This window comes from Ochotona princeps, chromosome 6 (assembly GCF_030435755.1).
Source record: "Ochotona princeps isolate mOchPri1 chromosome 6, mOchPri1.hap1, whole genome shotgun sequence".
In the NCBI taxonomy this organism is placed as follows: Eukaryota; Metazoa; Chordata; class Mammalia; order Lagomorpha; family Ochotonidae; genus Ochotona; species Ochotona princeps.
The window spans coordinates 53,086,889-53,103,432 of record NC_080837.1 but is presented as its reverse complement, the minus strand read 5'-3'; the positions used below and the strand labels follow the sequence as shown (position 1 = coordinate 53,103,432).

Sequence of the window (16,544 nt, the reverse complement as noted above, 5' to 3'; positions counted from 1 at the left end):
GTTTGTTTATTTTATTTGAAAGGTAGAGAAGAGGGTCACAGAAATAATTTTTTTTAAAGATTTGTTTTTGTTGGAAAGACAGCTCACATTTATGTGGAGAATTAGCATGTGATTCTTCTGTCCCCAATCCCTCTGCAACCCAAATGATTGCAGCAGTTGGAGCTGAGACAGGCTAAAGTTAGGTGCCAGTAGCTTCTTGAACTGCCACGTGTGTGGTAGGGGGTCCTTACACTTAGGGTGAGTATCTGCTGCTTTTCCCAGGTTGTTAGCAGGGAACTGAATTGGAAGGTGCAGCAGCCAGGGTGCAAAGAGCTATCCAAATGGGATAGTGACATCTCAGGTGGTGTCTTAACTTAATGCCCCACCACACTGGCACCCACAGTTTTATTTTTATATTCTTTTTTTCTGCTCATGATTATGTACATTTCTTATTAAAGATAAAATGTAAGAAATTATAAAGTGAAAAATGAACAAAACTAGTCAGACTGCGTTGTCATAATTGTTTCTTTAGAGAAATAATAAAATAAGGATTTGTAAAAGTAATGCTTTCAGGGGATATTTGAAATTCGACCAGTTATTAAGTAACTCTGAGGAGTCTAGAAGTCTAACAACTGTGATTCATTCTGTGTAGGGTTTAATCTGCTACTCTCCAGTATTTTTCAATATGTTTATTTTGTTCTGCTGATTGTTATTTAAGAAGCAGAGAGAAAGGGAAAGCTCACATGCTGGTTCATTTCCCTTGGCCCGCAATGGCCCTGGCCAAAGCCAGTAGCTGGAAATTCAATCCAGTTGTCCGGATAGGTGGTAGGGACCTGACCACTGAGTCATCACTGCTGTCTTGTTGGGTTTATACCGGCAGGAAGCTTGAATCAGGAGCTGGAGCTTGGGAGTAGAACCCAAGCAGGCTTACATGGGATGCAGGCATTCTTTTTTTAAAAAATTATTTTTTAGATATTTGTTTGTTTTCTGGGAAGGCTAGAGATAGAGATGGAGAGGGAGAACAGAGAGTGGTGTGCATTTGCTGGTGTATTCTCCAAATGGCTGGAAAGGTCAGATCTAGGCTGGTCTGCAGCTAGAAGCTTCCTTCAGGTCTTCCACATGGGTCTCCCTCAGGCAGGTGGGTCATCTTCCACTGTTCTCTGAGGCACATTAGCAGAGAGGTGGATTCGAACTGGAGTGGCTGGAACAGGAACTGGCAGGATGCCATCACTGAAGGCAGTGGCTTTACCTACTACAGCATGGCGCTGTGCTACGATGTGGGCATCTTAAGCCCTGAGTTACTTTTGCCTGTCTTTATTTTAATATTGGGAATTTTTGGAAAAATGATTTCTATAGTGTTTCAAGAAATAGTTTTAAATTTCTCTTTAAGGACCCTTGCTGAAAGCTTCGCTGAACCTATAATCATAGTTTTTAAAATTTGTTATGTGCCTGTACTTTGTTTTCTGCCAATAAAATAAGTGTAAACTACTTTCTGGTTTAGCTTTCAGTTCTGCAAATTAAATTAGCTAGTCCAGTTTGAAGTCCACTGCCACAAATTCAAGATTAATTTAATAAAAGGATATGCCTACCTGATACCTTAGTTTGGTATTGACTAGTTGATGTAATGCTGTTTTTTTCATTTCAGAGACATTTGAATTAGAATTGTGTTAAAAATTTAATTGTAGTAATATTTTATCTTACAGTTGGGGTCATTGACTTTTGAATCCCTGAAAATAAATATGCATTTGGGCTCTTCCAATTTTAAATGGAGCAGGAAGTATGTTAAGTATTTTATTGGGGAAAGCATTTAAAATGAGTGACCCACAATGAATACTAAATGTCAATTCATTGTTTTTCCTGTCTTTTATAAAGTATTTAGCAACATCATTTGTAGTAACATGCAAATTTATTCCTAAGAAACTTTGACAATATTTTCTAGAGCTGAAATAATGAACTTTTTTTAAAAAAACATTTTTTTTTAGAAGAAACCAAAGACACAGAGGCTCCCACAGCACCTCAGAATAGCCAGTTAACGTGGAAGCAAGGCAGACAGCTGTTAAGACAGTAAGTAATGGTTCATCTTTTAGCTTTGCTTAAGGATTTAGGTTTGCTTATAATCAGACAGCAAGTAAAACATTTAATTGTCATGGGACAATGTGTGTATTTTTCATAATGCTGCTTTTTTTTTTCTTTATAGAAATTTGGTTCTATTAGAAGCTTATTTTCTGGGTTTCAGAAAAATCTTGCTTGCTTATTTATGGGATAGACTAGCCCATAAAGTCATATACTAGATGACTTTCAAAACTAGAACAAAAACAGTATAGAATTTATTCCTCTGGAGCTTGCTGTTTCTTTACAAAATTTGCAAGGTGGTTTATTTTTTTTTGTATAAGAGTATAACTGGTTTAGGAATGATTTAACTGATTATCTGAAACTTTCTAGAAAGGCTTGCTTAATCCTCCTTTAGTTGAATTTTTGAGGGACCTTTTCAGTTGAATTCTTCACTGTTTTGGGATTACTTTTAGAGAAAATTTTAATTGTCTAATTTTTTCCTTTCCTTATAGTTTGAAAACTTTAAACATTGCGTGATACTTGTAATTTATAGTTATTCCACTACTCAATCTGACATCTTTACTTTTGCCTCAGCACTGTGAAGTGTCATCAGACCTGCAGTTTTAGTTTTATCAACAAGGTTAATGTACCTCTGGGATATTAAGTCATTATGTATTTTCTTCTCTTTCCAACTCGCTATGATTTTACTTTGATTTTAGATTCCTGACTACTTGATTTTTGTCTTTATCCCTTTCCCTGTGGTTGCTTTTATTTTTCTGTTTCCCTTGCTCGGCTTAGAACCCAGGATTCTTCCCCTTTTGCTTCTGACCTTTAGGGGCTCCTGAACATTCTGTGTTTCAACGCTGTCCCACCCACCCCACCATTCAGTTTTGGTTTTTTTTTTTTAAAGATTTACTTATTTTTATTACAAAGTAGGATATACAGAGAGGAGGAGAGACAGAGAGGAAGATCTTCTGTCCAATGATTCACTCCCCAAGTGAGCCGCAACAGTCAGTGCTGCGCCAATCCGAAGCCGGGAACCAGGAACCCCTTCCAGGTCTCCCACGTGGGTGCAGGGTCCCAAAGCTTTGGGCCGTCCTTGACTGCTTTCCCAGGCCACAAGCAGGGAGCTGGGTGGGAAGTGGAGCTGCCGGGATTAGAACCGGCGTCCATATGGGATCCTGGCGCTTTGAAGGTGAGGACTTTAGCCGCTAGGCCACGCCGCCGGGCCCCCACCATTCAGTTTTACTGATTGCAAAACCCCATCCTTGGCTAACTCTTATTATTGCTTGCATATCTAGTTAGCTTTTCATATGGATGTTATTAAAGTTTCATTATTTCCTATACAAATGTTGCAGAGAGTCTTTCTCTGTAGCCTCTTTCCTGTTGTCCTCAGTAGGTATTCTGAACTGTACCACATCTAAACCCGTTCTGTGCTCTCATGGTGTTTCAGCCTCTGCTGCACTGAACCTATGAAGGGCCTTAGAAGAGAACTTGAGTAATGTTTTGCTTTCCTTTCTGTAGATTTATTTTTAAATCTGTTAATATATTTAACCTCTCACTTGGTGCATCTTTCTTATATTCTGTTTAAAAAGACATTAAATCAGACTCTTACTGTGACTAGAAGGTGAACGAAATAGTAAATTATTGATTGGAAGGAGGAAAGATTAGAATTTGCAGTCAATGTGAAACACGAGAAGTGAGGAGCTCAGGAGCCAGGGCACCTTGGATGACCTTGCAGAGACTGGAAACACCCAGGATATGGTTTTTTTCCTGCTTCTCTTCACTGTGTCGATGTTACTGTTATTCTTTTCTATTGAAAATTACTATTTTGTATTTGGAAGAGATAAAGTAGGAATCTCCCTATTTTGTCTTGAACAACATCTAAGAATTAAAATTGGCCTCACTTTATCAAAATGATTCCTGTGGATTACTCATTTTTACCTGGTTTGTAGAAAATCTTGATAGTTCATTCCAGACTATATAGAGTGTAGTAGCAGTCATTCCCCAGAAAAGAGAATTCCTTTCAAAAACAAAACAAAAGCCACAACTATTTTATTTATTCTAAAGACACAGTTATAGAATTAGAGATTCCCTAAATGTTCACTCTCTAAATGTTCTCAGTGGACAGGGCTGGGCCAGACTAAAGCCGGGAGCCTCAGTTCTCTTCCTAGTCTCTCATGTGGGACCAGGGACTCGGTCTGTCTTCCATTGTTTTGCCAGGCTTTTACTGGGAGCTAGATCGGAAGTGGCACATCAAGACTTGAACGGGGCCCGCTGCGATGATGTAATGGTTAAGGTCCTCGCCTTTCATGCACCAGGATCCCATATGGGTGCTGGTTCTAGTACCGGCAGCTCCACTTCCCATCCAGCTCCCTGCTTGTGGCCTGGGAAAGCAGTGGAGGACAGCCCAAAGCTTTGGGACCCTGCACTCGCGTGGGAGACCTGGAAGAGCTCCTGGCTCCTGGCGTTGGATTGGCTCAGCTCCAGCCATTGCGGCCGCTTGGGGAGTGAATCATCGGATGGAAGAAGCATGTCTGTCTCTCTTTGTATATCCACCTTTCCAATAAAAATAAAATAAATCTTTAAAAAAAAAAGACTTGAACGGGTGTCCTGCTGGCATTGCAGGTGATGCCCCTTCTCACTATGCCACAACACTGACCACAGATTGTGTTTTTTAGAAGAATTAGGAGAGCTATAGAGAAAGGAATTAAACAATATTTTGTCATTCTCGTATAATGCCTTGATTTGTATTCTTTCTTTTTTCATCTTTTTTCCTCTGATTTTAGAGCCAGACTTGTTAAGGATAATGTATCAGCACAGTCTTCCTCCTCTTTATTTCTTAGATGTCTAGTCTGTTTGCATTGTGATGGTCCAATGAAGTTACTGTCACAAGTAGTAGACCTTGTTTTGTTCAAATTTTACGTCTGAAACATTTGACATTAACTTCCTTTTTGAAACTGTTTTTCTTCCTCTATAACTTTCTTGCTATTGTTTCTTCTAATTTCTTAAATATCTTAATTTTTCTTGCAGTTTCTCTTATTCTAGCTTTTTAAGTGGCTGTATCTCTGGGCTTCCACTTCTTAGGCCAGGTCTCTGCAACTTCATTTGTATCTATGATTTCAAACATTTCCAGAGTAACTACTCAAATCTGTCTACCCAGTTCAGTCTCTTCTGAGCTTTTGTCTTGTCTATTTCCTTATAAACACTGTCACTTGATGCTTTTCTGTGAACTCTCTGATAGACATTCTGTAAACTTGATCCTGGCTCCTCAGTTCTCCATTTTAGTGAATGGAAGCATTAATCAACCCTACAAGCCAGAAACCTAAAAATTGTTTGGAATTCTTACATCTTCATGTTTTTGTTCGCTAAGCACATATATTATGGATCTTGTTTATTTTCTCATTTTTTTTAATCTGCTAGTGTCCTAACCAGTCTCGTGGTCTTTAGCTTGTGCCTGAAATTTTATTGTCTGCTAGCAGTGCTTAAGGCTTCTTTCAAGTAGCATTTTTTATATTTGGTCATAAATGCCATTCACAACTTTGTGTATTGTTATCTTGCCCTTTTCTTCTTTCCATTCTCATCCTTCATGCCAGGGTAAGTACCTTGGTTTAAATAGAGAGAAAGTTTGAAAGCCAGAGGACTAGATGAATACTAGTCCTTGAAAGGAAATATTAGATCCTTGAAAGGAGAATTAATGTGTCTCAACATTAGGGTGGGAACTGTGGATTTAAGCTTTTGTTACTCTTCTGACATTCGGTTCTGATTCTCTGTCACTCATTGTCAGTTAAGAGATACGTGTACATATTTTTCTCATCAATTCCCATAGGCTTTTTAAAGAAATAGAACTTTGTAGATTTTGGTATAATTGGACCTGTATCAGTGTTAGCAATGCTATCTGCTTTCTTAACTTTTGATTTTTAATTGGCATCGTTCTGTTAGATTTGAAACTAGTGCGTAGAGAAGAAGATAATGAGACAAAGGAAGAAAGTATAGTTTGTGAGATTGAATTTTCCTGAAAATCCTTTATAGACTTTTGAGTTGGACAAGTGTTAACAGGATATGAATGTTAATATTTAAAATTTTCTCTTGTAGGTATCTTCAGGAAGTAGGATATACAGATACAATATTAGATGTACGGTCTCAGCGGGTAAGGTCATTACTTGGACTTTCTAATTCAGAACCAAATGGATCAGTAGAAACAAAGAATTTAGAACAAATCCTGAATGGAGGTGAATCTCCTAAACACAAAGGACAAGAAATCAAAAGGTAGGATTTATACCTGAAGGTTAATGCAGTGTATGTAACAGGTGGCTTTAATCTCTTTAGCTTATTGCAATGTGTAGCACTTATTTTTTTTCTTAAGATTTATTTATTTTTATTGGAAAGTCAGATATACAGAGAGGAGAGACAGAGAGGAAGATCTTCCTCCGATGATTCACTGCCCAAGTGACTGCAACGGCTGGTGCTGCACCGATCCAAAGCCGGGAACCTGGAACCTCTTCCAGGTCTCCCATGCGAGTGCAGGGTCCCAAGGCTTTGGGCCGTCCTCGACTGCTTTCCCAGGCCACAAGCAGGGAGCTGGATGGGAAGTGGAGCTGCCGGGATTAGAACCGGCACCCATATGGGATCCCGGGGTGTTCATTCAAGGTGAGGATTTTAGCTGCTAGGCCACTGCGCCAGGCCCAGCACTTATTTTTTGTGATTTTTTTTTTTGAAGATTTATATATTTTTATTACAAATTCAGATATGCGGAGAGGAGGAGAGACAGAGAGAAAGATCTTCCGTCCGATGATTCACTCCCCAAGTGACCACAACGGCCGGTGATAGGCTAATCTGAAGACAGGAGCCAGGAACTTCCTCCAGGTTTCCCACGCAGGTGCAGGGTCCCAAGGCTTTGGGCCGTCCTCCACTGCTTTCCCAGGCCAGAAGCAGGGAGCTGGATGGGAAGTGGAGCCGCCGAGGTTAGAACCAGAGCACCATATGGGATCCTGGCGCTTTCAAGGCGAGGACTTTAGCCACTAGGCTACCGCACCGGGCCCAGGGATGGCACTTTTTTTAAGCCAGTATGTCTGATTTAGATTTCCTTTACTGTGCCCCACTGTCAGTGCCATCATGACCAAATATGTTTTAGTATTTTGGTGTTTAAATTTTTTCTATTAAATTTTTATGTAAAGAGAATATAAGCTCTGAAAGAGGTGCAGAATAGTAGTTAAGATACAAGACTGATTTCGTGTAATTTAGAGCTAGCTGCAGCTTATGGTGTCCACATGCCATGTCAGAATGCCAGTTCAAGTCCTTGTTGCCCTACTTTGAATCGGTTTCCGGCCAGTGTGGCTGAGAATGTAATAGAAGATGGTATGATTACTTGGGCCTCTGCCACCCATGTGGGGGGTGAGTTCGAGTTGCTTAACTTCTGGAGTCATGTTGGCCTGCACCTGACTGTGGGGGCTATTTGGGGAGTAAACCAGCAGATTGAAGATTTTTTTTTATGGAGATTTTTTTATTGAGAAACATAAGACTTGGGTCGATAGAAGATTTTTTTCTCTCTCTCTCTCTGCCTTTGAAATAATTTTATAAAGAAAAAGGGTCGGACCTGGTGCATTAACCTAGTGGCTAATGTCCTCGCTTTTACAGACGCTGGGATCCCTGATCGGTGCTGGTTCATATCCCGGCGGCTCCATTTCCCTTCCAGCTTCCTGCTTGTGGCCTGGGAAAGCAGTTGAGGACTGCCCAAAGCCTTGGGATCCTGGGCCTGTGTGGGAGACCAAGACAAAGCTCCTGGCTCCTGGCTTTGGTTAGGTTGGCTCAGCTCAGGCCTTTGCAGCCACTTAGGGAGTGAAGATCTTTCTCACTGTCCTTCTGTGTAAATCTGACTTTCTAATAAATAGTAAATAAATGTTTTAAAAAAAGTGGGGAGGGAGTAGAAACCATTGTGGGAGGGAAAAAGCTTTCTTTTTTTTTTTTAGACAACAGAATGAAGAAATTGACGCTTTTTTTTGGTAAAGATTTATTTATTTTTATTGCAAAGTCAGATATGCAGAGAGGAGCAGAGACAGGAAGATCTTCCTCAAATGATTCACTCCGCAAGTGAGCCACAGTGGCCATTGCTGCACCAATCTGGAGCCGGGAGCCAAGAAATTCCTCCAGGTCTCCCACGCAGGTGCAGGGTCCTTGACTGCTTTCCCAGGCCACAAGCAGGGAGTTGGATGGGAAGTGGAGCTGCCGGGATTAGAACCGGCGCCCAATGGCATCCCGGCGTGTTAGGCGAGGACTTTAGCTGCTAGGCCACCATGCCAGGCCCAACTTGATGCTTTTTAAAAAGAGATTATTGAACTATAAATCATGTATCATAAAGTTTGCACATTTACAGAGTATGATTTTGTGGTTTTTGGAATAGTCACAATTGTTCACCTATTACGATACTAAGTTTACATTTTCATCACCCTGCAAGAAACCACATTCTCCTTTGCACCTCTGACTCATCTCGTCCTTGGATAGTCACTGATCTACTTTTCTGTCACTTTAAGATTTTTTTGTGCCCTATATATTCACATAAGTGACATATTTGTGAGTGGCTTCCTTCAGTTAGCACATATTCTTTTAAAGATTTAATTTTGGTTGGAAAGGCAAATTTACAGAGTGAAAAGACAAAGATCTTCTATCCCTGGTGTACTCCCCAAGTGGCCACAATGGCCAGAGCTGAAATGATCTGAAGCCAAGAGCCACAGGCTTCTTCCAGTTCTCCCACATGAGTGTAGGGTCCCAAGACTTTGGACCATCCTCTACTACTTTCCCAGGCCACAGGCAGGGAGCTGCCTCTAAGTGAGGAAACTGGGGCATGAACCAGTGCCCACATGGGATGCCAGTGCTTGAAGGGGGGGATTAGCCAAGTAAGCCGGGCCCCAGTTAGCATATTTTCAAGATTTATCTGTGTTCATATCCTAACCAATTATTTGTTACATTTTTTTTCCTGCCAAATAATATCCCACTCTATGGATGAGAACTGTATTTTGTTCAGGTATTTCTTATTTAATTGATGAGCATGTGGATTGGTTCCATGTTGGGGAGTATTAAATAAGTTAGAGGAATCTGCCAAAAGCTTCTCCAAGGTGAATACATTATTTCTTGTTCCTGCTGGCAGTGCTGTTGTGGTTCTGGTCTTCATGTTTTCATCAACAGTTGTTAGATATTTAAAAAATGGCTCAATGGCTAAATCTTCAAGTAGCTAGGATCCCATGTGGAAGCTGGTTCATTTCTCAGCTGCTCCAGTTCCCATCCAGCTTCCTGCCTGTGACCTTGGAAAACAGTGGAAGCTGGCCAATAGCCTTGGAACCCTGCACCCGTGTGGGAGACCCAACGGAAGGCCCTGGCTCCTGGCTTTGGATTGGTTCAGCTCTGGCAATTTGGCCATTTGGGGAATGAATCAGCCCATGCAGGATCTTTATTCTTATTTCTCCTTCTGGCTGTGAATCTGCCTTTCCATTAAAAAGAAAAAATTTTAAAATACATAATTTAAAAAGTTACCATTTTAAGTTAGTGAAGCATTACTTATTTTAATTTATTTGAAAGGTAAAGAGAAGAAGAGATTTTCCACCTGGGTCAGACTAAAGCCAGAACTATTTCTGGTCACCCATGTGGATGGCAGGGATATAATTACTTAAACCATTGCGTGCTGACTCCCAGGTGTTCGTTGTACGATGCTGAAGTGAAAGCAGTCAGGATGTGAACCCAGGCACTTTGTTACAGGTTGCAGTTCTCTCCGAGTAGTGTCTTAATCACCACACCAGATGCTTGCCTTTTCAAGATGAGGGAGTTAGTAAATAGTTGGCAAAGAGAAAACTTGTGTTACAGTTGTTGGCCTCCACTTAAACATGGTTTAGTGGATTAAAGGCATGTTTTACTTGTGTGCCTTTTAGAAATTCTGTTAAAATGAAAGCCAAGGGCTTAGGATTCATTAACACATAGAACAGAAAAATGAATGTACAAAAAGAGTAAAAGAAATATTGCCCATGAGATTGGATGAATCTAATAGTTTTGGAAGCTATGGAGGAAAATTGATTTAGTTGCCACAAGAAAATTTGCAAGTGTACTTATTTTCTCATTGTTTTTTGATTGTTATAGCAAAATAATGCAGATGGATACTTCATAAACAAGAAGTGTTTATTTCTCATAATTTTGGGTGCTGCTAGCAAAGCCAAGTACAGGGTATTGAGTAGCTCAGGTCTGGAGTATAGATTGCCAACAGAAGGGGCAAGCAAAGTATGCATGAGAGTTGTGGCTTCATAACCTGATCGCCTCACAAAGGGCCTCTTTCACAATTAGTTTTTTTTTTTTTTTAATTACAAAGTCAGATATGCAGAGAGGAGGAGAGACAGAGAGGAAGACCTTCTGTCCGATGATTCACTCCCCAAGTGACCGCAACGGCCAGTGCTGCGCCAGTCAGAAGCCAGGAGCCAGAAACCTCCTCCAGGTCTCCCACACAGTGCATGCTCCCAAGGCTTTGGGCCATCCTTGACTTTTTTCCCAGGCCGCAAGCAGGGAGCTGGATGGGAAGTGGAGCTGCTGGAACTAGAACTGGCGCCCATATGGGATCCTGGCGCTTTCAAGGTGAGGACTTTAGCCACTAGGCCACGCTGCCTGGCCCCACAGTTTTTTTTTTTAAGATTTATTTATTATTTATCTTTATTGGAAAGTCAGACACACAGAGAAAAGTTCCTATGTCCAGTGGTTCACTCCACAAGCAGCTGCAATAGCCGGAGCTGAGCCTGTACGAAGTCAGGAGACAGCAGTCCTTTCTGGGTCTCCACACAGGTGCAGGGTGCTAAAGCCCAGGGCCATGCTTGACCTCCCTCTCAGGCTACAAGTAAGGAGCTGGACGGGAAATGGGGAAATGGGGCTGCCGGGACACGAAGTGCTGTCTATATGGGATCCCAGCCACCAGGCTAGCTCTCCGGACCCTGCAATTAGTTTTCAACATGAATTTGAAGGAAAGGGGAATAAAGCATTCAGAATACAGCACCTACTTTCTTGATATATCTGCTTAGCTTCTGCCTGACTTAGCCCCAGCAGTGTTGGTTTTTTGAACCAGAGCATGGAAGATCTTTCTCTTTATATCTGTCTTCGTCTCTCTGGAGCTTTTATTTCCAAATATCGAGGTCTTTTTAAAAGAAAAATGCAATATGTGGTAGTACTGGCACTGTGGTGTAGATGCTTAGGCCTCCTCTCTGAGTCCCTGGCATCCTATTTGGACACTGTACCTACAAGTGACGCTTCTAGTACTGTGCTCACTGATCTACATCTGTCCTTGGACTGGAATGGAGAAGAGAACTGCAAATGACTTCTCGGTGCTAGTTGGCTGTCTTGCCTGAATGCTGGGATACTCTATCAGAGAAGATTCTTTGTTGTTAATGATTTGCTGTTCAAAATGAATCCTGAAGGAAAACTGCTCACTTCTATTTCAGAGCAGTGGATAAGACTATTATTTCCACATTTTTCCCCCCTGTATCTGGGGTAAAGGGGGAGATAAAGGGAGAAGCCCCACCCAGTCTCCCACCCATCCCAGGTTCAGAGCATACCCTTTTAAACCTCTTTAAACTTGTCTTCTGTAATTCATTATAACCCCAAACTATCTGGAAGTTGCCCCCCGACAAGCTATTACACATCTCTGGTAAATCCTGCTGAATGTAAAGGACATGTGGAGTTCTCATACCTCATCATGATGTTATCTAAGCAGCCAGCTGATGTGACCTGACTTAAACTTCCAGAAACCCCACTTCCCTCCAAATTGAAAAATTCAAAGAGAAAGGACATTTATCAGCCAAGAGTGTGACACAGTCTTCGCATCTAGTCCGTAGTCTTGTCTGTGCTCTGGGATGGATACCGTCTGACGTCTGTCTGTTATTGATGCATCAGCCACTGCAAAACTAGTCAATTCCCATCTATAACTGTTACTTTTCTAGTGCTGTTTGTGCTGAGAGAACATATTAGTTTACTGCACCTGACCTGTAAAAGACTTTGATTCTTTGTAATTTTAGGGGTAAATTAGGTGGTTAATTTAAAGAATTTTCAGTGTTGCCTTTACATCACATTAAAATATAACTTCTTTTTTTTTTCAATTTTTTTTTTTTAGATTTATTTTTATTTTTATTACAAAGTCAGATATACTGAGAGGAGGAGAGATAGAGAGGAAGTGGAGCTTCCAGGATTAGAACCAGCGGCCATATGGGATCAAGGCAAGGACCTTAGCCACTAGGCCGCGCTGCCAAGCCCTAAAATATAACTTCTTTCAGAAGGGTGATAGATGCAGTGATTCATAGTAAAAATCTTGGTTTTAGCTTAAAGAAAAAGGAAAAAAATATGTGGCAGTACTGGCACTGTGTAGCTGCTTAAGTCTCCTCTCAGTCACTGGCATCCTGTTTGGACACTGGTTCAAATCTCAGCTATTCCACATCTGCTTGAGTTCCCTCTCATAGCCTGGGAAAACAGCAGAGCATGAGCCAGATGTCTCGGTCCCTGCAGCCATGTGAGAGACCTGGAAGAAGCTCCTGGCTCTTGGCTTAGCCCAGGTTGGGGAGTGAACCAGCAGATAGAAGATTGATTCTCTCTTGCTTTGACTCTGCCTTTCAAATAGAAAATAAATAAATCTTTAAAAATTGTATTTAATAGAAATAGTTTCTAGTAATCTTAGAAGCCATCAGTAAATTCTCCCTGAAAGTGAATTAAAATTGAAAAGAGAATAATCAATTGCCCGTTCAAGAAGATCAACATTTGTCTAGGAGTTTCAGAAGGGAAGAAGAGATAAAATGATATTTAAAGAATTTAAAAGTAGTAATAATATAAGAACTTTCCAGAATACATTTCCAAATATGATTCCAGGTTGAAAAAATTCTCAAGTACTGTATAGAAGTAATGGGAAAAGATTTTATAGATAGGCCATGATCATAGACACTAAACTTAATGTGCTCAGGAAAGCAGCACAAGTTGTTCCAAGTGTTTGGGCTCTGCACCCTCATGGATATACTGGATGGAGTTCTAGACTGCTGGCTTTGGTCTGGATCAGCCCTGGCCGTTTCAGCCACTTGGGGAGTGGACCAGCACATCAAAGACCTTTTCTGTTTCTCTGTCTCTTTCTTTTTCTCTCCCTCTCCCCCTCTCTTCCTCCCTGTCACTCTTTCAAATAAACAAAATAAATTTTAAAAATAAAAGCTTTTAAATCTGGGAGACATAGAGGAAGAATCCACTGACTCATTATCCAGTTGCCTGCAACAGCTATGGATTTGACCACTAGGCCACGGCGAGGAACCTGAAATTCAGCGTGGATCTCTCATGTGGGTGGCATGGACATAGGTTCTTGAGCCATCACTGCCTGCTTTGTAGGGTTAGCAGGAGTGTGAAATCACAAGCAGAGTCATTCCTCAAACTCAGGCATCCTCAGAGAGTACAGATAGGGCTCCCAAGCAGTGTCTGCATCCCTCGGCTCAGTGCATGTCCCCATCTTTATATTCTCTAACAGTATCTCTCGTTCATAATGTTAGTGAAATGTGGTGAAATATGGTGTACTTTGACTTTTAAGGCTGTGCTGTGTGTGTGTGTTTTGCTGTGATTGAGTGTGCTTTTTAAAGATTTATTTATTTTGAACGAGTTATAGAAGAAGGAAGAGACTTTCTGTTCCCTGGTTCACTCCCCAGATTGCTGCAATGATCAGTGCTGAGCCAAGCCAAAGATGGGAGCCAGGAGCTTCATTGGGATCTCCTGTGTGGGTGTCAAGAGCCCAAACACTTGGAGCACATATATATATATATTATTTGAAAAATACTTGGAACATATACTTTTTATTTGAAAAGCAGATTTTAGAGAAAGAAGATAGATACTCCATCTGCTGGTTTATTCCCCACGAGGCTGCAACAGCTGGAACTGAGCTGATCCGAAACTGAGAGCTAGGAGCTTCTGGGTGTCCCTATGTGGGTGCAGGGTGCCAAGGACTTGGGCCTGTTTCCTCTTCTTTCCCAGGCCATAAGCAGAGAGTTGCATCGAAAGTGGAGTTGCCAGGACATGAACTGGGACCCGTGTAGGATACGGGCATTGCAAGGGACAGCTTCACCTGCTTCACTACAATGCCAACTCCTGAATGCTGGTTATAATAAAAGGTTTACTCACTTATTTGAAAGTCAGAGTTACAGAGTGAGAGAGTTAGAGAGTGAGACAGAAAGAGAGGGAGAGAGATGATCTCTTATCTTGCTGATTCCTTTTCTAGTGGCCAATGCAAGGGTGTGCCAGAGCTGGGAGTCAAGGGCTTCATTGGAATCTCCCATTTGGTGGCAGAGACCCAAACACTTGAATCATTTTGTGCTGCTTTTACCAGGCCATTAACAGGGAGCAGATCAGAAATGGAATCGAGAAACATAAATCAGCGCCTGTATAGGCTCCTGGCATTGCAATAACATCAAACTCTATGCAAGTCACAGCAATACTCATTTGTCAGAGTTCAAAATAAAAATATCATTAGGAATAAAAATGCTGTTTTTAGCAGTTCTTATTGATGTACCAAATATTAAGATACATACAAATTTCAAGCTGGTTGCTGTGTTAGGCTTCATTGTTTTTATTAATTTGCATTTGTGTAAACCATGTCTTTTCCACATTCAGTCTTTACATTTTTCCTTTATACAGTGTATGGGTTTGGATGGTACAGTAGACTCATTAAAATCCTGTGTCGTGTTAAAATATTATTAGAAAATAGTCTATATTATTTTTATTTCCATAATATGTACTAAAAAAGATAACCAATTGGGAAAGAGGAGGAAAATTCCTGAATTTTTGATAGTTTTTCTTTGTATTATCGTCTGTTCTTGAGTTGTTAGTATGCATGCTCAAAATCATCTCATTCATCTATCATTCATGAGTTAAGAAACTTGTGATGGAAGTTTTAAGTGCCTTGTCCAAATTCAAATAACCAGACAGTGGCAGAACAGAGACTTTTCATTCTGTTAGACTGTGTAGTTTAACATTGTACTGTTTCATTGCTGCCTTTGTTGTTAAGCAACGATACTAAAATATTTTGGGGAACATAGAGGAAGTCAAATTCAAAAAGTGATTTGATGGGGATGGCCTTATAGCATAGCTGGTTAAGCCATCACATGCAATATTGGCATTCCATTTGGGTGCCTGTTGTAGTGTCAGCTGCTTCATTTCTGATCTACTGTCCTGCTGTTGTGCTTGAGAAAGTTGAGCAATATGGTCCAAATCCTGTGGGTTCTGCCCCCACGTAGGAGATCCAGTTGGAGTTCTTGGCTCCTAGCTTCAGCCTGGCCTCAGCCTTTTGGAGCCATCTAGGGAATGAATCAACGGATGGAAGATCTGTCTGTTCATCTCTCTGTTTAACTCTTAAAATACGATAAATAAAATCTTTTAAAAAATGATTTAGGAAACAGGCAAAATAGGTTATCATTATTAGCTATTTAAGGAATTATTTTGAATGTAATTTTTAACAGATTAAGACCTTTTTTAAGATGAGAAAACTGATACGGATTTGTTAATGATTCACTATGATTTTAAATCTGGATAGCAATACTTTCATGTTACTGTCTTAGTCCTGAAACATTTGAGCCAAATTGTAAGAGGCTGTAGTTAGACAAAATGCTGATTTGGAAGCCACTTGTTTGTGATGGCTTTGTGTTGAGAAATAATACCATGTTTGAATGTCTTAACATCAAGTATTTATTTCATAGCAATGATTATCTGAGATAGGTTTGTCAGTATCCTTTGGAGAAATCACTCAGCAGGGATGATCATTTCTATTTTAATTATAGAACATAAAAACTCTGAAAACATTCTTTTTTTATGATGCATTATTAAAACAGACTGCCATTTGAATCTCCACGAAGCTTTCAAGATCTTGTTATAGATACCAGAAAAAAAGAGCCCAGCAGGGAGCCTTGTGGCTAAAGTCCTTGTCTTGCATATGCCGGGATTCCATATGGGCACCGGCTTGCATCCTGGCTGCTCTGCTTCCCTCCCTGCTTGTGGCCTGGGAAAGCAGTAGAGGACAGCCCAGAGCCTTGGGATCCTGCACACACACGGAGACCCAGAGGAAACTCTTGGCTCCTGACTTTGGATTGGCTCAGCTTCTTCTGTTGTGGTACTTGGGGAGTGAACCAGCAGATAGAATATCTTTCTCTCTGCTTCTCCTTCTCTCTGTAAATCTGAATTTCCAGTAATAATGGATAGAGAGGTAGGTAGGTAGGTAGGTAAATAAATAAATAAGATAAAATTCAACTTTGATAATTAAAAGAACCAGAAAAATTAAAATCTGTAATTGGAATAGATATATTATAGATATATTCATCTTTTTCCTTCCTACAGGCCCTCAGGTGATGTTCTTGAGACGTTTAATTTCTTAGAAAATGCTGATGACAGTGATGAAGAAGAGGAAAATGACATGATTGAAGGCATCCCAGAAGGAAAGGACAAACATCGGATGAATAAACACAAAGTAGGAAGTCCATTTGATA

The 16,544-nt window shown here is 40.6% G+C and overlaps 1 protein-coding gene across 3 annotated transcripts in view; it reads left to right on the top strand.

The window, feature by feature from the left end:
• STRN3 (striatin 3) overlaps nucleotides 1-16,544 on the top strand; it is a 101,250-nt gene that overhangs the window by 39,149 nt on the left and 45,557 nt on the right. For all 3 annotated transcript variants that reach the window (XR_009245634.1, XM_004584739.3, XM_058666299.1), the window contains exons 4-6: nucleotides 1,962-2,043; nucleotides 6,127-6,300; nucleotides 16,396-16,525. Coding sequence is in view for 2 of the 3 variants with exons in the window: in XM_004584739.3 (XP_004584796.1) it covers nucleotides 1,962-2,043; nucleotides 6,127-6,300; nucleotides 16,396-16,525 (386 nt within the window). In the remaining variant the exon portion in view is untranslated. The remainder of the gene's footprint in view (nucleotides 1-1,961; nucleotides 2,044-6,126; nucleotides 6,301-16,395; nucleotides 16,526-16,544) is intronic.